The following is a 21,950-nucleotide window of genomic DNA, read 5'->3' as shown; positions in this document are numbered from 1 at the left end:
ATGTTTGCAACAGTTGTGCTTGCCAAATATTTTTTGGAGACTGTGATACTTTTTTCAGGATTCTTTGATGAATAAAAAGTTTAAAAGAACAGCATTTATTCAAAATATAAATCTTTTCTAATAATATAAATCTTTGCTATCACTCCTTAATCATTTAACACATCCTCGCTGAATAAAAGTTTTCATTTCTTTCAAAAAAGAAAGAATAAAAATGTACTGAAACCCAAACTGGTATTGTATATTGTTAGAAAAGATTTATATTTTAAATAAATGCTCTTATTTTTTAACTTTTTATTCTTTAAAGAATCCTGAAAAAAGTATCACAGGGTTCCAAATAAAATATTAAGCAGCACAAGAGTTTCCAGCACTGATAATAAATCAGCATATTAGAATGATTTCTGAAGGATCAAGTGACACTGAAGACTGGAGTAATGATGCTGAAAATACAGCTTTGGATCATAGAAATACATTAGATTTGAATGTATATTAAAATATAAAAACTATATTTTTATCATAATAATATTTCACAATATTATATTTTTTTAATACATTTTTGATTAAATAAATGCAGCCTTGATGAGCATTAGAAACTCCTGTAAAAAAAAATATATATATATATACAAAAAAAAAATACAAATAAATAAAAAATCATTCTGATTCCAAATATTTGACCGGTAGTGTAATATAGTATTTTTATACCTGAAAATTACTATATTAGAGTTATTTATAAATAAACTATACCTATATTTTTTTTTTTCCTATTTTATTATTTAAAAAGTTCCACCAGAAAAGACATGCACTACTTACATGGATTTGTTTATGATAATGATCATTTGAAATAGCTCTAACTCAGAATGTCTTTCTCTCACAGCTGAACCAGTTCAAACAGCTCGAACAGGAAGTGATCAAACCTGTAGAGAATGACATCACCAAATGGATCTCCCACCAACATTCATCAGGCTCCTCATCTTCAGACTCCTCCTCTAATATCTCCACGGGAGGCGGCGCTCCGATGAGTTTGCGTGATCGCCAACTGTTGGGCTTCTACGCGGACCAATGCGAACAGCACTTTGTGACACTGTTGAATGCGGTGGATGCTTTTTTCGGCTGCGTAAAGGCTGGGCAACCTCCACGAATCTTCGTTGCGCATGGCAAGTTCGTCATTCTGAGTGCCCACAAACTTGTGTTTATCGGGGACACTCTGTCGAGACAAGCCTCGGCGGCTGAAGTGGCGAATCGCGTCATGAACTTAAGTAACATGCTGTGTGAGATGCTAAAGACAGTCGTGGGCGCCACCAAAATAGCGGCCCTTCACTATCCCAACACGGCCGCTGTGCAGGAAATGGTAGATCGCGTGACGGACCTCTCGCACTTGGCGCAACAATTTAAAGTGCAGCTCTCGCAGATGGCGGGATTGTGATGTCATCAGCATAATGTCACTAACTTCTGAACAAAGACTGTCATTTTAACATATATATTTATACTCCTATAGATGCATCACTGAAAGTTGTCTTTTGTAAATAGTCCTGCTTTCTGTAAATATTTGGCTCTATATTTTGTGTAGATTTGTTTTATATAATATTAATAATGCTAATAATATTAACTGAATAAATAGAAATGATTGAGACTTGCATTTGTAGAGTGACCGTTAACTTTCCTGATCGTTTTGTGTATTAGGCACCTTACAAGTTGTCCTTAACTGCTAATTATTGTGTATTGCTGAACTCCAGAACCCCCAAAATGGAAATAGTTTGTTTTGAAAATGTGCTGTATTGTGTGACAAACTCTGCCGAGAGAACAAAGTAAAATATTTCTCTGTCTTTGCTATAAAAATTGTTTCACTTGTTTTTGTTTGAATATTGTGGTAGGGGAATCTCACCAAAAAAAAAAAAAAAAAAAAATGTGTTACAGGTCATATTTTACCCCCAAATGAAAAAGAAATCTTATTTAGTTGATGCTTACTTTAGTCATTAATATTTTCTGCATTGTGCCATTTTTTATTATTTTTTACAATTAAACACTGTTTGTATTACTGTAATGCATAAAAAGGCATTTTCAGTAATGTATTATGACAAAAATAAATGTACATATACAACACATATAAAGTATTTATACATCATGGCAGTATTTGTTTTACTACTTTTATGCTTATTAAAAAAATAGTGAATTACAGTATTTTATTACAGTAAAAAAAAATCAATTAACATTTTATTAAAATGGCACAATGCAATAAAAAAAGAATCTCAATGCAGCTAAAAATAATTTTCTTCTCACAAAATGTTCCTTTGCGTGGTGAAATGTGACCCAAACATGTTTCGGTGAGATTCATTTTGCTATCGCAGCAAAGCTACCCAAGTAAACCATGTTAAACGAACGTGAAATCTGCCAGAAGCGAGGAAGATGTTTTCCCAAGAGCTTTTACCCCTCCATTAACATAACTTAATGTCCCACCGATCCATAATTCCCAAAGTATTATCACATGATCCAATTGGACAGATATAATCTGATAAAAATAAAAAAAAACCTTAGATGGATGCGAGCGTCCCAAACCATCTCTTTGGACCTTAGTGACTAATACTTTCCATTCCAGGCTGTAATGAAATGAGCATGTATCATGGCTCATGTGGGTTAGCGGCGATGATGAGGGGCCATCCAAAGGGGATTGAAGAGTAATACGAGCACAGTCTGAACAGAGTGCCACACCATATTATCATGAACATTAACCTGCTGGAACATTCGGAGCACCACATGTCTGCCCAATCTAATTTGGTAGGTTTTTTTTTTTGCCATCATTCGGGTAATTTGGCTTTTTCTCATCTAGCAATGTTTTTAACAGATGCACATGATGATTTAGTGATCATGTGGCCTGCGGTGAGATGAAGGACATTAGTTCATGCAGCAGGTGCGCTGCGGCTCTATTCAACTGTGCACCAGTTTCACCAACCATTACCAGTGGCTAATGGGCACATTTTTTGATGGATCATTCCCTGCACACTGCAGGCACATAATACAGACATGTGTTATACGGCAGAATTATATTGTGTGTGTATTTTTTTTTCTTTTTTTACATAAGAAATAATCTATATTGTGTACAAGATAATATAGTTTGCAACTGTTGCATGTTGTTGATTACCACTAACAATAATCCCAATGTGTCCCATAGTTCATGCAACTGTAGGTTTGTATTAATACTCTTACAAATGAACAAACTGCTGTAATTGTCCATTTAATCAACACTCAGAGTTAAAAGACACAGAGATGAACTGCAAAACGTCTTCAAACACCACATAAATCATCTTGCATTTACATTTCACATGCCATCGGTCATTCTTTTGTGCTTCTATCTAGAACATTCTCCCTCTTTTAGGCTTGGTAACAAAAGCAACGAATCTCGCTGGGAACCAAGCAATCTCTGTGAAACCATCAGCATCCACTGACTGGCATTTACTCATAATTAACGATTTAAACATTTTCCGCATTCAGGACTAAGTTCTCCTCGGGGAAAGAAAGAGAAAGCCTTTTTAAAAAAAGAAAAAAGTTCATTAAACATGTTGATAGAGCGGTAAATTCTTACCATCGCTCTCTCCAGACCCTTTCCTAGTGATTTATCTCCCCCTTGTAATGGCATCAGGGGGAGTTCTGCGGTCTTGGATGTGTCTTGAGTTGGATCTGCACTGAATTAAAGAGCCTGAGGAGGGAGGGATGAGTTAGTTATCCAATCCCTGCTTCACAGCTCACACTAAATAAGTCTACCAACTAGATTCACCTCGACAAGTGAACTTAATAGAGATGACATATTTCATTAAGTATTCAGGGAGCTCAAAAAGCACAAACATCATTTGCAACTTGCAAAATCCAAAATGTGACAACAGGAAAACAAAATAGTTCCTATTGATTTTTAAAAAACTCCTGCTGTGTCAATTTGACCCAGACACACTTTTCAATCTGCTTAAAACACTGGTTAACTATTTATTTCTTAAATACGTCTCTTTTAGGGTCACGAATGTGCATGCAAAGTTTGACACATGGAAAAGCTTTAGAAACACACTGTTTTTGTGTTGATTTTCATGCAACTTGCTAAAAATCAACACTTTGAGGAACAGGAAAGAGTCATACAAAAACAACTTGTCAAACACTTAAAATACTCAAAGTTGACTCCACATTGAGACTGCTCTTCTGAATCACCCATGAACAACAACAAAAAAATCAGTTTTTGTCTAATTGAGTTTCACGTCTGTCAAAGGTTATGTTTTTTGGTTGTTTTTGTTTATTAGCTCAATTACTAGACTGTTGCAGCACTGAAAAGAAGTGTGAAAAACCAATTTAACCCTTCCCAGGGCTGAAGAACCAGACGGAATAAAAAGACGGAGGAGGTACAAATAACAATAAATGTATGGCCTAAATACATAAAACAGTTAATTTGAAACATATGTTAGTCAGAGTAACCCCTAACTTGAATATTTGCACTCTGAAGCATTCATTCCAAACACCTTGCATAACTTTTACTGATGTTGACATGCAACAGCAGAAAGGTCCGTTACACTGCAGAATATGTTTGTTGTGTCTCAAACAATGGCACCACATGTTTGCAGAGATGATGTTGTAACCCTGATGCAGAAAAGCAAGACTGAAGAGAAGGGGGGAAGAGAACTGGAAGATCTGACCTGTGAATACAGTGGCGACCAGAGCAGCGCTGGCGATGTCATTTCCGTGGCTGACCACAACCATTTCCTGTGAAGTATTCTAAGGCCTCAAAATTACAGCTTCTGTGCACAGCAAAGTCTCTCTTACCTCTTTCATTTCGTAAAAGCTGCATATATTTTAATAGATTTTAAAACGTTGTGGACTGACAAAGGGGTACCTCACTTTAAAAATATATTGTTTAAAAATATAACCAAAAGTGCAATTATAAATCATTCATACATATTAATTAATTAATACCGCCCAAGCAAATCTCTATAAATGTTTAGGCCTAAATAAAATACCCTGTACAGTAATCACAAACGACTCTGATTGGTCGATTATTATCAGCGCTGGGAAAAGTCAGAGGTATGATGTGACAATGATGTTAATCTGACTCTTCCGTAGATGTACGGATATTATTTTATACCCGGGAAATGACAGTAATTAAAGTTAATAACAATATATAACGTTAGTCTTAAAATACAGGTTAAAATCGGAAAATTATTGTTTAGACTCAAGGCAGCCTCTGAGCTTTGCCTTTTTCATGAGCAGCACGTGCACAAAAGAAAGTAAGAGTACTATTGCATTTCTTAATAACACTTAATGTGACATTAAAGTATTTTATTAATAAATCTATCTGTCTATCTATCTATCTATCTGTCTATCTATCTATCTATCTATCTATCATCACGTCTTCGGTTTCTAGTGTTATTTTATTCGCATTTACTGCCACCTGGTGGACTTTTTTGTAGTGCACAAGTGTTATCCATTTTAAGTTCTAATTTAGAAGCAGTTGTTGTTATTGTTAAAGTAGTTGAAGCTCACAACTTTGAGGCCCTGCTGTGTGATTTTATTCGCCTTTTACTGCCACCTTGTGGACATTTTCAATGGAGAAGAAAAGTTTGCTGACGCAGAAAAAGGTGATTAGGGTGCTTTTGCATTTGTTAATAAATAATAATAATAATGCTATTTACTTAAAATTAATGCAATATGGTATTAAATTATGACACACCATTAATAAAAGACAAAAGCAGGCCTTACTTATACTATAATAGGGTTTTAATGTCAACACACCTACTTATATGTTAAAATATGCAGTAAATATTAATTCTGTTTCTCTCTCTCTCTCTCTGATTAAAGACAGTCAGTTTTACGCTTTACTGTGTTACTGTATTCGCATTTTACTGCCATCCAGAGGAAATGATTTGTACTACAGCAAAATCACTACAGTCGTACCAGGTAAATAAATTCGTGTGGCCACCAAACCCAAGTGTTTTATGAGTAAGTACTGATTACTGAAGTACAAAACAATACCTGAGAAAAGAACAGCAATAAGCCTCCTGAGACTATCAGAGTTACGTTTTAAAAGTATAATTAAAATAATCATTAAAAATGTGCACTGAAGTCAGAGTCCACATAAACAACTCAAATGTTTTATGAAATATATTTATTATGAAGGGAAAACATCTACTGTCATAAAAGGGACCAAAAAAAAGACAGAAAAAGACCATGTGACCGTCTACACTGGTGATCATTTCTACAGAAGCTGCCCTGTGGACAGTGTCAGGCAGTTCTAGCTCTAATGCTTCTCTAAAGATGGGAGTCTCCCAGATCCATCCGCTCAAACAGGACGACTTCAACCCAAGCCGGAGCGGAGGGGACTGATGGCTGCCATCATAAAGCACTACGCTGTGTTGGGAGCGAAGGAAATTTGACAACAACATCATCCTAATGTGCCTATTCTTAACATTGTTAGGGTGTGCAGTCCTGTCAAAATGATGATTACTTTGTGGCAAATAAAGAAGCGGTCATTGCACTTGTTGGACAAATTGTTATGGAAGCCTGTTTCAGTTATGAAAAATAAATAAATGAATTAAAAAGTAATTACGACCTGAATTTTTAAATACAATTGTGAGTTTTTTTTTCTCCACAATTTACACATTTGTCTTTTTGTTTATGCCATGAAATTCTAAAAAATTGTATGAAAATTGTATGAAAAAAGTCAGAGTTGTGAAACAAAAATGCAATTAGCATTTTTATGTAAACTGAAAAAAATAAGTAATATTTGTTAAATGTTTATATCTTTCAATTCAGTTTTTCCATCAGAATTGTGAGATAAAAAGTCAGAATTACCTTTTATTTTTACTATGATTATTCTTTGGCAGAAACAGCTTCCAGACATTGTGAACAGTAGTGCTGTTAGCTCCCAGAAACACTGGACCTTCAGTCATCAGCTTGTTTTTTTGTGAGCTTGAGTCATTAACAGATTGGTTAAACAATAACAAATACATATGGATGCACTCTCACGTAAACATACTATACGTCCGGAGTGGAGGGTAGCAGCGTGTTAGTCGGGACATGAACATGTGACTCAGCCCCTGCCTTCAGACCGACTGTGAACGAGTGTGACCATGATGAGAGGATGTGAGGGAGAGCACAGTGACTGATGCATGACCTCACGTCCAGCCTAAAACAGCATAAGGGTTCTGACGGTGAACTGGAGGAGATCTGGCTCAGGGCTCTATGTAGTGCTGTCAGGAGGGACGATCCTTTGGCGAGCGCTTTTGGGTCTGTGGCGGGGCGTCGGGGGCGAGCTGCGTTCACTCTCGGACTCGGAGGGCTCGGTCTCAGCCTGAGGAGAACCGGTGTCTCCCACCAACTCCCGCAGGAACTTAAACTTAGACAGGAAGAGCTGCCACACCACGTACCACCCTACAAACACAACACAAACATACGTTTAATGTCTGGCTGTCACTGGAACTAGGAGTGAGAGGACTCTGGTTCAGACCGAAGCATTTGCACTGACTGTATGATAGAGCACAGAGTCAGATGGGTCTTGCCAAATTAAGTGAACTAATGCACTTCAGATCCCTGACCAATCTGACTTACCTTTCATTTCACTGAGAAATGTTTAGCCATTTTTCTAGAGAGCAGTTAAAAGTTTTTGTTTTAATCCAACTGCGCTTAAATGTTACAAACTATGTAACATCAAAATTTAATAAGAATCAAATGTGAATTATCTGAATGCATTATGGTTATAAGAATTTAAGATTTTCTCAATATTACTTTTATTCAAAATAATAATTTGGTAAATTGGGTAAAATATGAAAAGTAAAGCAATTATTCAAATGAGAATAAAAAATAGAATCAAATGTAAAACATACAAACCATTATGGTATTAACACTTTACAAGAAAAATGTAAATAATACTTACGTAAATTCAAAATATCCTTAAAATCTTAAAATCACAGTTTTTTTTTTCTTTGGGAATAAATATTAATTCATAAAATAATCTGGATGCGTTATGGTAATGATAAATTGGTGGGAAAATAGCAGACATTTCATAATATCTTATTTCTGCAAAATATTTTTTTTTTGTTCCTCTTTTCGTCTCGTTGGTACAATATAAAAAGCTGAATAATTCAAATGAAAACAGAACAGAAAGTGGAAATGTAAAAAATATGGAAGATTATATAATAAGGCTTAACCAGGGACATGTAAATAATACCAGTAATAATCATGTCAATGGAAAAATATCCTAAAAATCTTAAAAACAACTTTTCAGAAGAAATATGAATTCATAATATATTTGAATGCATTATGGTAATGAGAATTTAGTGAGAAAATGCCATGCAAATAACGTCAATTTAAAATAGTAGTTTTCTTAATGCAAAAAAAAAAATGATCAAATTGTCTTTTGATTTTGGGATACAATATGAAATGATAAAAAAAAAAAAAAATCAAAAGTTGAATTTTTTTACCATTTGTTAATGTATTATGTACTAACATTATTAAGCAATGAACAATTGTCTTTTTTATAAACTATTATCAATAAATTAATGTGCTCATTGTTTAACTTTGCATTAATTGTATTGGTAAAATAGAACCTAGGTTCATTGTTGGCAGAATTTGTATTTTAATTCATAACATATTCTGACACTTTAGTTAACCCAGAAAAAGCATCTTCATCATAACTAGCAATACACACGAGTGTAGACCTTCACAGATCTGATCCAAGCCTGCGTCTGACAGGATGACACAACTTCTCCAATGACATACTGAACATTGCACACTTATGTAACAGCTGAGCACTGTCCACAGAACAGAAACCCATTTTACTGCTCCTGTGCCTTTAACAGATGTGAGTCAGTCTGAGAAACCTTGACTAAAGTCAACACTCAACTCTCAGTGAACTCTGTATCACTGACCGTCAGCAAACCTGCTCTATTTCTGTGGTCCTGACTAACCGAGCACATTCTCACACACAAGCCCATAATTCAAGGCTGTGAAGTCCCTGTAGAGAAATCCTGTAACTGAAGGTGTTGCTTTTTCCTCAGAAATGTGACAAGGATCATGACCATCAGATCCCAGAAGAAGCAACCACTGCAACAGACTTCACACAATCATGCAGTCCCTCGAATATCTAGTTTAAGATACACTACAGTGACCCAAAAGTATTCAGACAATCCAGTCAGTTAAAAATGGCATCGCATTCGATGAAGGATTGCAGGATCTTTTCTCAGGCTGTTTGTCTGTACTTACCGAAGAGCATGAAGAGGAGGACACATATCAGCGTGGCCACGATCACCAACACGGTCAAACCAACACTCTGCCACATCCTCCTCTTCTTCCCTAACAAACAAACAAACAGAAAAAAACACACCTTCACTTCTGCATGTGCTCTATAAGCTCACCATGTTCTCTATTTAATATCATAAATCCTGTAGCACCCGCATTAATTATATCTGATACATCATACATGATTTGCATGCCTAATAGAATACGCTGATAAAGATTTCAAAAATCATGTTAAAAAAAGCTTCATCATAGGATCAAATGTATCTGCTCAGAACTGCAGGTAACTTTTTTTTGAAAATGAAAACCTGTTGATATGAATGTATGGTGAATTATTGTAAATCATAAAATTAAAAAAACAGAACAGAAACAGAACTCTAAATATATATATATATTTTTTATTCAGCATTAGCTTAAATATTTACAAATATATGAATATTTTATTAACTTACAGTTCTGCTTTCTTTTAGTTTAATCATTATAAAAAAAAAAGCTAATCTTAATTTACATTTGCAAGGTCCTTGCATCATACACACACACACACACACATAAATACATAAATATATAATATGCAATGTCATACTTCACAAAGCTACAATGTAACAATGCAATCAATGTACTATGACATTAATATGTTTTAGACAGTGCCACTAATATGGTAATGCCATCTGTAACGTTACCAGATAACAGTTATGGTATCCAATGGTAATACTTTGGTACTCTGAATTATAACGTTACCATGATTAGTAATTTGTAGAAATACAAGATATTATGATTTTTTGAAATCATATAGTAATGTATTTTGTGCATGTGTGATATCAGTATTAAATGATTGTAATAATACGCAGAGTAACGTTAGTCTGTGTCTAATATGAGTCATGCAGATGAAAGTGTTTGTTTATGGTCAGACTTACAGACGTTCACGCCTCAGTCTTCAGGCCGAATCTCGCGGGACGGAGGCCGGTAGCGCATGTCATGGAGATCCTCAAATGTTCTCCTTATTTACATCATTGCGCCGTTAACAGAGAAAAGAGAAGAACAAGAAAACAGCGAACTCAATCCTCAACAACACGCTCAATCTCGGGGTGACCCGGAAGCGGTCATTCTTACCATTCCGCCGCGTGGTCTTGTGGGAATTGTAGTGTCGTGTACTGCCTTGATTTAATGATGGTTGCCAAATGAACTCTTGTGTGTGTGTGTGTGTGTGTGTGTGTGTGTGTGTGTGTGTGTGTGTGTGTGTGTGTGTGTGTGTGTGTGTGTGTGTGTGTGTATTTGGCCTCGTCCAGATTGGAGTGTGAAGAAGCATGAATAAGAAATGAATAAAAAAATATGCAATGTAATAATACATGTTCAGTGTCTCTTCTTTCTATATACTTTTTTATTGTAGAGGTATCTGCCCTTTGTTTCCCTGTCCCACAATATTTATATTTGTATTATAAACTTGTACATAATTGGTCTTCTGAATATATACAGCATATCAAGATTATCATAGTTAGATTTATTTTGATGTAAACATTTTACAGATCTTTTCATGTTGTCAGGTATCAGGTGAGAGAGAAAAAAAAGGCAAATATTTATGAAATACTGAAAAAGGTTTTTAGCATAAAATTTTTACACAATGATGTGTAATGATCAGTGGGATTAAATTTGTACCTTCATTGTGTAGGCATGGGCATATATGGATAGAGTTTTTCTGTGAAAGACAGACCGGCATAAAAGTATATATGAGAGCCAGACTCCACATCATAAAAAGAGACCAGATCCTCCTCGTAATCCACAAACACACCGATCCGCTGTGGCTTCATTGTACCTATATACAGAGGCAGATACAAATCATTACAAGCGGTGTATTTATTGCCATTCCTCAGAGCCACAGGGATGAAACACAGACTGAGAATCTGAACAAACAGACAAGTGGAGTGATACAAACTGTCAAAAGTCCCAGTACTGTTGGAATGTATATTTTAGGACTCCTGGAGGAGCAAAACAAAATAATCCAAATACATGTTAAATGAACTGAATGCAATTACGTGTTTGATATGTTGAAGATGTTTATTTTTCAGGATCATCTCCTTCTATGACTTCATCAGTTGAGTCTATAGACAAAGAAAAACAAAGACACATTTATCATTACAAACATTTCCTGTGTGTTCTTCTGTGCATGTTTCTTTTAGGATTTTGGTTGAAATGGGCCGATAAAATTCACTTTAAAATCAGTTGTCATTAACTTTTACCTTCTTCTCTTGACTCTCTTCTTCTAGAGGAACAGTGTGGTGGTTCTTGTGGTCTGTCGCAGTGCACATTGAACACACACTCGTCTGATCATCTCTACAGAACAGCTCCAGAGGTCTCTCATGTTTCTGACATATATAGTCCTCCAGATTTCTCACAGGATCCATCAGTTTGTGTTTCTTTAAACCTGCCACTCTTAAATGAGGCTCCAGGTGAGTTTCACAGTAAGAGCTCACACACAAAATCCATCTTTTTGTTCCTCTTTTTTTGTGTAGATTTTGTTGATGATTGTCCTTGACCTCTTCAAGCGTTTTCATAAAAAAAAAAAAAAAAAAAAAAAAAAAAATATCTTATTTATAAGTATAAATTAGTGGATTGATGAGTGTCAAATGAGTTTCAATGAAATCTTACCTTCTGGAGATGAATAGTTCCTTTCATAATACAATGAGTAAATTAGCACGCAAGTTGCTGTTGTACATTCCACAGTATATGCTAACTGTAAATTTTATCACAGTAACTATGATTTCTTACTGTGATTTCTATCACAGCGAATGTAAGACTACTGTTAAAAGGCATAACTGCATTAGTTTTGTGTACTGTAAATTTAAGTGACTATTTTTGACACAAAAATGACATTTATTAAAAACTCACAAAATGTTACATTTGAAAAAAACATGCATTTTATTAAATAAACATTTGCATTATTTTGTAAACAACACTATTACCCTAAACACATCCAACATCCATCTTCCTTATTTAAATAAAGCCCCATTAAAATTGCTAATTGTTAAACCGAAATTTATATCGATACAGAATTTTTTGTTCAGAAACCAAGAATGGATTTGCTCTGAAATGAAATTTTTTTGGTGAGCTGGAGTCTTCTTATAAAAAAATAGTCAATGATGTAGAAGATTGCAGGTAAAACTGATGGCTTGACAAAAATGTACAGATTATATGTTGACCAAGAAGGTAGTGTTCAGTTCACTTAGTTTAGTCATTTTGCTCCGGATTCCGGTTTAAACAACATGTTTCCTGGATACAGTATAAAATGGTGTGCAACAGGGTTTGAGATGCGTTTTCTCTTGTCTGGTCCGTGTGTCAAACATGTCAGCCCAATCACCAGCAACATGTATACAGTATATACCACGCGGTATTAAAAAGACAACTCTCACAATGTAATTAACATCAAAATAAATTCACAAGAGCAAGTATATTGTTTGCACATGTTTATTTACAACGCAAATAACTAAAATAATAAGAGTATAGATCTGGAACTTCAAGTATGTCTAAATATCATTTAATAATTGCAATTTTTTTTTGGTCCATATCCTTTCCTATAGGAAGGTGTGCTAGACTGTTTAATGTAACAAAAATACTCGACATATTTATATATTTTGCTATTGTATTATGGAGTGACACTTTCATGAACTTTTCTATACCCCTCTAATTATATAATGGTAAATATTATGTATCATAGCACAACAACAGTGATCAGCAATATTGCTAAGCCTAAAACTCACAATAAAAATAATAAAGTCATATCGATCATAACACAGTCTCGGAGGTAAGGAGTGGATTATCCTTCACCAGAAATATTTGTCTTTTCATCCTGATCACAAAAATTAGGAATCACAAATCCCTTCACTCGATTGGGATGTTCTCTTTTATTCTGGACAGCAAGGTCAGTGACTGTAACATCAGGTGTATTTTGCAGTATTAAACACCTATTTATACTGATTTCATCAGCCTCTGGAAATTCTTCAAAAAGAACACAAAGAATGGCCTTCTCAGCTGCCATAGTTGCAACTCTTGTCTCAGCAGAACAGGGTGTTCAATGCGCCAATCTTTCCATTTAAAAACTGTTTTGCACTATTTTGTTGGCACTGAACGCAGCCCAGGAATGTTTGTTGGAGCAAGGCTGGAACTAAACTCTGTAAAGTTAGTAGACTGTGGCCCTCTAGGAGCTGAGTTTAATATATTGTGGCCACAACAAATGGACCATGGTGCGTTCTAAATGGGATATTTCACCCTCCGGCCTTCAGAGTGAAAACAGTCATTGGCCGCCATATTTAAGGGTCATTCCAAAGCGAAGGTCTCAAAACTGGCCTCTTCAAAGGGCCATTCTGTCAGAATGAAGGATTTCAATGGGTACAACTGATGGACACTGCAGGCCCCCATGATCCTTTGCACAGGGAAGCTGTTTGGCATCACTTCCACGTTCCATTCGGAAGGGCTCATCCCCTGCAAACAATCCTGCACTGGCCCTTTACAGGCCCCAGTGGGCTGCCAGTGCAAGGCATCTGTGATTTTTCTCATTGGCAAAACTTTGGCCCCTTAGTGCTGGCCCTGTCTCTGGCCCAAACACACCTGAAATAATTAATTAAGATGTGAAGGAGCACTTGGAAATTACAGACAGGTTTGTTTAATCAGGGTTGGAACTGAACTCTGTGGGAAGGTATATCTCCATGAACAGGATTCGCCCCAATCTATAACAATAAAACTGTTTCACTTAAAATACATTTCAGCTACTATGGCTACTAAAGCTAAGTCTTTGGGAAAAACAGTTATTATACATCTGAAATTAATGCAGTCACCACATACTAATGTCTATATTGTCAAAAATGTACAGTAGTCAAGGGGATTTCAGTTCAGTGGATTTATTAAATACAAAAGTATATCAATGTCCAATCACTGTCCATAGCTGAAGATGGCTAATAGCAAATTATTAAACCAGCCTCTTGAAATGAAAACAATTAAGCCACATCTCTCAAACACCAGACTCTTCCTAACCAGGAACAATCAAAAAATAGTCCAGACTATGGTCTCATGTTGAATGTTAAATCCATTTTCTAAAATGGCAACAAATACACTGACACTATCTTCTGGGTCAGCCGCGCTGTAGGGATGCACTGTTTTCATTCAAAAACAAAGCATAAATACACTTAGAAAACCTATCCATGTGTCGCCGCTGAAAGAATAGCGTACGCCGTTTGCTTTCAGGTGATATAAAGTACAACTTTTATGAATTATAACAATGCAATGAAGTGAAAACAACAGCCAGTTTTTAAAGAGATTTGCTGTTTCTGATATAAGTGAATAAAATCATATTTTCCGAAGACAATATCATCGTGATTAGCTGTTCTGTCGTAATTGACGAGAGCAAATCAAATAATAGGATACAAATGGACTGATAAAGTCAGAGCAGTGATGGCCAGCTGGTCCCTAGACACGGTTCTAATAACTTTTACCTGAGAAGATTTTGCCGCTTCATTTCGGAAGATTAACTTTTCCCTTCTTTATTCTTCATAACCCGAGAATTCGGCGACACATACCTGGGGTCACGCCGCCTAAACAGTGCAGTGAAGTATAGTCTGAAAGGCTGCGCATTTGGCTGCATCCTGAGCCACTTTAGACAGTGCACCAGTAGAGCTTAAATGCACTAAAACACACACAATTATGTCAAATTTCTCAGTCTTGTTGAGTTACCTTGTAAACGTGGTCTTAAATGATTTATAAAGTCTTAAATGACCGTAAAATGTTTGGACAAAAGTTAGTCTTAGCCCCTTGCCTGCAGACATGCTCAACTTTATCTTCTTTCAAATGTTCAGGTTCAAGGAAATAAGCATCAGTATTTATGACATTTTTGGAAAAAATCATTTATAGTAATTGACAGGAGTGATGATCAATGGGCTTGAGTTATTACCCTTGTAGTTTAAGGAGGGGCTAAAATATGGATAGAGTTTTCCAGTGAAAGACTGACCAGTGAAAGAGTATATATGAGAGCTGGACTCCACATCATAAAATGAGATCAGACCCTCCTCATAATCCACAAACACACCGATCCGCTGTGGCTTCACTCTTAGAGACAGAGGGACATAAGGACCAGCACCAGCCTTATATTCATTCCCATACCTCAGAACCACAGTCCAGAATCCAGTTTTCGGACTAGCAGTGATCTTTCCCTTCCTGTTAATGGATTCACTGACCACTCCTAAATCCCATTCAGTCTTTTCCTTCACCTGCACCTCAAAATAAAATCTCCCTGAGGATAATCCCTGCTTTCCCAGGACATTTACGCATGTATCAAATCTTTCCGGTTTGTCTAGGATTTTTTGATAAACGTTTCCGTCTCTCACTTGTTTTCCATCATCAGACAGGATGAGTCTAGGATGAGCTGTATCAGGATCCAGAGTCACGTCCACTGAGGAAACAGAGAATATCAATCACAATTTCACCATACACAGATTTTGTGATTGAATATTTAATAAATCGTTAATCAGATTGTAGTGCAGTAATGAAGCTGAGAATATCTGAATGTAAAATAGTGTAGTTCAGACAACATACCTGCGTACTGCTGCATCCACTTCAGCTCTGTGGAAACTAATGACAATTAAAAATCATGAGATATTCAGGCTGTTTATTAACTATGCCTATATAAACAGCTACAGGTCAGAAATTTCACATACACTCTTTGTCTTCTGAGCAACAAATGTGCCTCTTGACTGATGTTAGATATCATGACCCTGATATCAGTCAATTAGATTTTCTAAAACATTAAAAATCTTTTCTTCAACTGATTTAATCTTACAGGTATTCACAAGGGCATAATAAAATCAGTTATTAGAAGTTAATATTAAATTATTTTTTTCTCTGTGTAGTTTCTTATCTAAACATGTTCACATATGCACTAATGTCTCATATTTGTGGTTACAGGGATGAAGTTTTTAGTACAAGATTAATTTGACATTAGAGATAAAAAAAAATTACCTGTCCTCTTTACCATCTGATAATGAGCCACAAACACGACCACATACTTCTCTTATTTCAGCTTGACATAGACTCATTCTTACCAGTTTGCGTCAGTTTCTCATCTAGAGTTTCCTGCAGTTGAGTCAGAGCTCTCCTCAGAGTCTTCAGATTCTCATGAGTCTTCACACTGATCTCAGGCCAGTTCCTGGTGTTTTTAAGACTGCGCAGGGATGAGGAAATCTACAGCAGGAGAGAGGAGAAATCCTTCAGCATTGGGAGTGTTCTGGTGTCATAAACTGCATTATCATTGATCAGAGAGATGTTGAATGACCTGTAGGAGGTGGAGGTGATCTTCAGTGTGTGAGAGCTGCTCCAGCTCAGTGTTTCTCATCTTTAGCTCAGTGATCTCCTGCTCCAGATCTTTAATGATCTCTTGCTCCTGTTTCTCTGCTGATTTCTGCTGCTCCTCCATCATCTCCAGTAGTTCAGTCTGACATCTCTCAATGGAGCGGATGAGATCAGTAAAGAGCTCAGCACAAGCTGCTTTCTCCTTCTCTGTGTTTCTCTGCTCAAGCAGTTCAATTAACAAATTATTACGTTTCTTTGCTAAAACAATAATCATTGTTACTATTGTTCATTTATCAGTGGTTTAAACACAAAACATATTATTTTGCATAAAACATTACCAATAGAATTTGTAGCTTTATATTTTATCATTGAAATGCATGCACAAATTTCACAACCTGGCACACAATTAAAGTCAAGAGGTTCCTGCTGAATTCATTCAAGACCTGATGTCCATTGTGTTGGTTAGCCAGGACTTTCTTTTTGATGCCTGAAGTTCAGTCAGGGAAGGAAACCTAAACACTTCTGGGAAACGAACCCCATGGTTAGGGTTTGTTGTTGATCAGGGACCAACGAGTGACCAGATATTACTTAAATTATAAAAACACAAAATTATATTGGTTTAAACCATAGACTGTATGAAAACACGGACATAGTGTCCGTGACGTCACCCACTTCAGCGGTAATCCACCTGTCACTCAAGTGGCCACACCCTTAATCATGCAGAACTTTAAGTCTTAATACAATACAAACGGATGAGCTACAAAAAAAAAAATCACCCCCCTCACAGTTTTCATGAAGAGAACAATTAGCTATTTAGACCAAAATAATTTTTTTAACCAGGCTATAAACTTTTTTTTTTCTGCTGTAAAGTTGGGCATTTTAACATGGGGAGTCTGTGGGACTGACTCCCCTTTTGCAGCTAGCCTCAAGCGGCCAGTCAATGAATTTAGTCACTGGCCACAGGTTTAGTAAATTCCTTATTGGCCTTATTGGAGAGAGAGCGGGAGGTTGGCGCTCGGTTTAAACCAGGAACCATGATGTCCATTCCAATGTAAGCAGAGTCTGAATGGGTTACATTTTTTTAAACTCACTTTTCTGGCTTCTGCTGAGTGTTTGATGTCTTGAATCTTCTGAATTCTGTCCTGGATCATCTGCTGCACATCTTTCTGTGTCTTCATCAGTTGAGTCTATAGATAGAGAACAAAACACACACATTTTTAACATAACAGAGATTTTCTGTCTTCTGAAGATAATTTTCAGTACGTTTACATTTTAAACTTACTTCACAAGATAAAAAAATATTTGATTCTTCAGGATATGAGACATTATAAACTACCTTCTTCTCTTGACTCTCTTCTTCTAGAGGAACAGTGTTGTGGTTCTTGTGGTCTTTCGCAGTGCACATCAGACACACACTCGTCTGATCATCTCTACAGAACAGCTCCAGAGGTCTCTCATGTTTCTGACATATATAGTCCTCCAGATTTCTCACAGGATCCATCAGTTTGTGTTTCTTTAAACCTGCCACTCTTAAATGAGGCTGCAGGTGAGTTTCACAGTAAGAGCTCTGACACACCAGACATGACTTCAGGGCTTTCAGCTTTCTTTCCTCACAGAAATCACACAGAACTTCAGGTTTTTCCTCAGGACGTTTCTGTTTATAGTGATCTACGATCTCTCTGAGTGTAGTATTAATTTTGAGATCAGGTCTTTGCTTGAATGTATATTTACAGTATGGACAGCTGCAGGTCTGACTGTTGTCCCAGCACTTATTCAGACAGGTCTTGCAGAAGTTGTGTCCACATGGAGTGCTGACTGGATCAGTGAACACATCCAGACATATAGAGCACTGAAGCTCCTCAGTCAATGGACCACTGGAGGATGACATGACTAGAAAAATAAATGATGAAGATAAATCACTCTACTTGTCAAAGGGCAAAATGTTCACAAAGGTTTCTGCATAAATAATGAAATTAATATATTAACAGTATCATTAAGTATGTACAGTCAGCTGGTCATCAACATCAGCAACCACCAGGTGATCAATAAACAATGTTAAAATAAAAATAGTTAGGAGTGTTCAAACATTTGACTGCCTGCGACTTTTGGGGTTGTATTGTCTTACCTGGATGTATAGAGTCTATACTCTTTCTCTTTGTTTCTTCAATTGATTCTGCCATTGCTCATGCCCTCTTCAAGTCTTTTTAGGACAGAAAATACACAATTTATAAGTTATTTCACAATATAAATTATGATCAATGGTCAATTATCATAAATAAAAAAATAAGCCAATTTTCTTGTGGCAATAATGAGTATGTTTTTGATCACTGAGGTATAAACAAATAAGTGAATGGATCAAAACCATTAAAAAAAGTTATCATATAAATATTGATTGTACATGGAGGAAATATAATCACGGCTCTTAAATCATCACAGTGACTCATAAAATGCTGTTGCTTTGATTAAATATTTATTTATTTATTTCATAGTATGTTAATGTGATTTTCCTACTGTGTAGCAGATACTTCCTGTTAGTCAAAGGTTTCTTAGTTTTGGCCTGTCAGGTCAATTTTCCTGCAAAATTAAGCTTCCGTCCTGATCAAACACACCTGAACAAGTTAATCAAGGTTTTCAGGATTACTATAAACTATATACAGGTTGGTGTGTTTTATTAGGGTTGACTAACTAAACTGTAAAGCAGTAAAGTGGATCTCGCTTACCACAGACGAGAAACCCTTCTTAGTCTTTAGGTTGTGCAAAAAGGGACAGAAACACCAAACTTCTCTTTGCCACCGATCAAATTACTTTTAACACAATTCTGATACCATTTCAATGCAGAAAACAGCTAGAGTATATGATTAATTTACATGTTTAAATATGATTATGTTAAACTAAATCAGACCACCTCCATTAGAAACCTATTTAGGACAATCTCTCTTATATTTCCATCACTTACCCGTGAGAGTCAGATGTGTCCACAAAGGTCTTTGGCTGAAAAAATATTCTGTTTTCTAAAGAGTTTGATCGTTTCGGGTATTTATATTGTTGTTAATCGTGTAACTTTATCTCTCAATGAACTGCAATAAGGTCACAGTCCATCTCTTATCAATATCCAGAACAAAGGCTACCCATAAAAGATCAGTATAGCAACAGCAGACTACTGGAGCATTTAGCTCCAGAATAAAACAATACTTGAAGAATAAAAACAACATTTGTTATGTCTTGTTTTGTGATCTCCTGCGCCAGCTCTTTCTCCTGTTTATTTGCTGCTTTCTGCTGCTTCTCTATCAACCCCAGCAGTTCAGTATGAAGTCTCAAAGGCAAGAATCAGTGATACGTTAATAGTCACCATAAGACTTTCAACCAAAGTATTAAACTTCATCTTGCAGCGTTTGCACTGTAGTACTCTTATTGAGGAGAGGTGTGCTATAAGTTTACTAAGAGATCAGGTAATGACAGTCATGTTGATATTCAGAACAACAGTGTGACTGCGAGTGTGACAGTATTTTCAAATCACAATTCAATAAAATGTATTCAAATAACTTGCATTAAAGCATTGGCCTAATTTGCAGATGGGATATGTGGTACCATGGGACATGTCCCCACCACTTTTTTTCAGGTTCGATTTTGTCCCCATCGCTTTTGAGAAGGCATTAAAAAAACATGCGGAAGGCTAACAATTAAAAAAAAAAATCACCTTTTGGGCTTTCAGCTTTCTTTCAACACAGAAATCACTCAGTCTTCTGTTTTCTCTTCCTTTTGTTGATGTTGATGAAGATTCTACCATTATTCTTCACCTCTTTTTAAGAAAAAAAAGCATTGTTTCTGACAAACAAATATTGACCAATAGACTAAACTGATGAACATCAAACAATTAAGGCCATTTGCTTCTTGTAATATTTTTGATTACTCAAGTGTAAATACAATTTGTCCTAACCAAGAATGAAGTTAAAGTGATAAGTGATTTTAATATTTGCGTATTCCAGACATTCCTGTCGAGAAGGGTCTGGCTGCAGACTTGCACTTGTACTCTCAGACACTTGTGCTTCCGCTAGCGACGTCACTTGCAGTCTTTATTTATTTTTATTTTTTTGTTCTATTTATTGATCAATTTTTGTTCGAATCTTTCAACATTTTACAACAGTAGCCAGGTGATGAAGACAAGAAAAAAGAAACTAAATTACAAGGTCACTTGCAATCGCTTACTTGCACACCTGTGACGTCACTTGCAATCAACATGCATGTTGCCAATGGAGACAAGACGCTGTGGTGGTGATTAAATGATTAAAACTAAATTAGTAGGCCTACTACTATACACAAAGTCTTTCGTAAAGCGTTTTCCTCCTGTAGAAAAAAAACAAAAACTTAATATGGCATAATGTATTAGGATACGTTACGTTCAATTAAAAGACCAAATTCGATATATAATTATTCACAACAACAGCTTTTGTCTCTATTGGCAACACGCACGATTTGTGTCGATTAGCCTTTCGCCGAGCCCCGCCCCCCTTAGTAACTGTTGCTACCTCCGACAAACAAATGGTCAAACACGACCAGCGCGACATATTGCCATTACGGGAAGAGGTATACCAGTGCGTGTCAGTGACCTTTTTGGAGCAATACCTATTGATTATTGTCATTTGCGAGTAGCGATTTTGTTCAAATACAAGGGCTAGCTAAACCTACATGCGTGTCAAAGCTAACTAACATTTCTCTGTTGTTTTGAGAATCAAAAGAGAAATAAAATGAAATGCATAAAATAAAATATAAGGCATTCACATATCCATTTTTTTTTATTATCTGTAATGTTCGACGCATTTAACTGGGAGTGGGGCCGTCCACACTGTTTTATCCATTGTAGGCACCGCTCACGTTGTGTTTTCGGCTTTGGGAATGGTAACGGTTGCTATGATGTCTGTTTGGACAATGGGCGTTCTGGTGGCGGGGGGGTGGGGGGGTGTTACAATGTTACAAGCGACATTGTAATTTAGTTTATTGTTTCTTGTCTTCGCCACCTGGCTACTGTTATAAAATGTTGGGAAATTCAAACAAAACTTGATCAAGTGAGTTTCACTTTCTCTGAATTTCTCACTGAACAGTAATGAGCTCCTCAGGACTAGTAGACTTTCCGTAGACTATCCTGGACTCCTCATTGGATCTGGTGCTTCATAATGTATCTGCTGCAAGTTTTTTTTTCTTTTTCTGCAATTTTCCATAATTATCAGTAAACTACTGCGAAACGGAAATTTCTCAGTGGATATGGAAATATTTGTCCTAACCAAGAATGAAGTGAAAGTGATAAGTGATGCATTCCCAAACGTGTCCAGTAGAGGCCACCGTTCTCTCGCAGTGACGGTTCTTAT

At 36.2% G+C, this 21,950-nt stretch overlaps 3 protein-coding genes across 3 annotated transcripts in view; 1 reads left to right on the top strand and 2 right to left on the bottom strand.

Moving 5' to 3' along the window:
• Positions 1 to 6,227, top strand: part of LOC113119937 (enhancer of filamentation 1-like) — a 32,466-nt gene extending 26,239 nt beyond the window's left edge. The window contains exon 7 of the mRNA XM_026289686.1: positions 872 to 6,227. Within this exon, the coding sequence (XP_026145471.1) occupies positions 872 to 1,420 (549 nt within the window). The 3' untranslated portion in view covers positions 1,421 to 6,227. The remainder of the gene's footprint in view (positions 1 to 871) is intronic.
• Positions 6,116 to 10,371, bottom strand: LOC113119938 (small integral membrane protein 13). The gene is made up of 3 exons (XM_026289687.1): positions 10,173 to 10,371; positions 9,226 to 9,315; positions 6,116 to 7,395 (listed from the first exon to the last, which is right to left on the bottom strand). Exons 2-3 carry the CDS (start codon positions 9,299 to 9,301, stop codon positions 7,205 to 7,207), a joined length of 267 nt encoding a protein of 88 aa, XP_026145472.1. The 5' UTR covers positions 9,302 to 9,315; positions 10,173 to 10,371; the 3' UTR covers positions 6,116 to 7,204.
• Positions 10,372 to 12,642: 2,271 nt separating this feature from the next.
• On the bottom strand, positions 12,643 to 19,635 carry LOC113119936 (E3 ubiquitin-protein ligase TRIM39-like). The gene is made up of 8 exons (XM_026289685.1): positions 19,544 to 19,635; positions 18,713 to 18,787; positions 17,924 to 18,477; positions 17,679 to 17,774; positions 16,571 to 16,804; positions 16,341 to 16,479; positions 15,835 to 15,870; positions 12,643 to 15,691 (listed from the first exon to the last, which is right to left on the bottom strand). Exons 2-8 carry the CDS (start codon positions 18,765 to 18,767, stop codon positions 15,144 to 15,146), a joined length of 1,662 nt encoding a protein of 553 aa, XP_026145470.1. The 5' UTR covers positions 18,768 to 18,787; positions 19,544 to 19,635; the 3' UTR covers positions 12,643 to 15,143.
• Between the last annotated feature and the right edge of the window lie 2,315 nt (positions 19,636 to 21,950).

This window comes from Carassius auratus, chromosome 19 (assembly GCF_003368295.1).
Source record: "Carassius auratus strain Wakin chromosome 19, ASM336829v1, whole genome shotgun sequence".
Taxonomy (NCBI): domain Eukaryota; kingdom Metazoa; phylum Chordata; class Actinopteri; order Cypriniformes; family Cyprinidae; genus Carassius; species Carassius auratus.
Note: the sequence above shows the minus strand (reverse complement) of the source record. Positions and strands in the feature narration are given on the sequence as shown.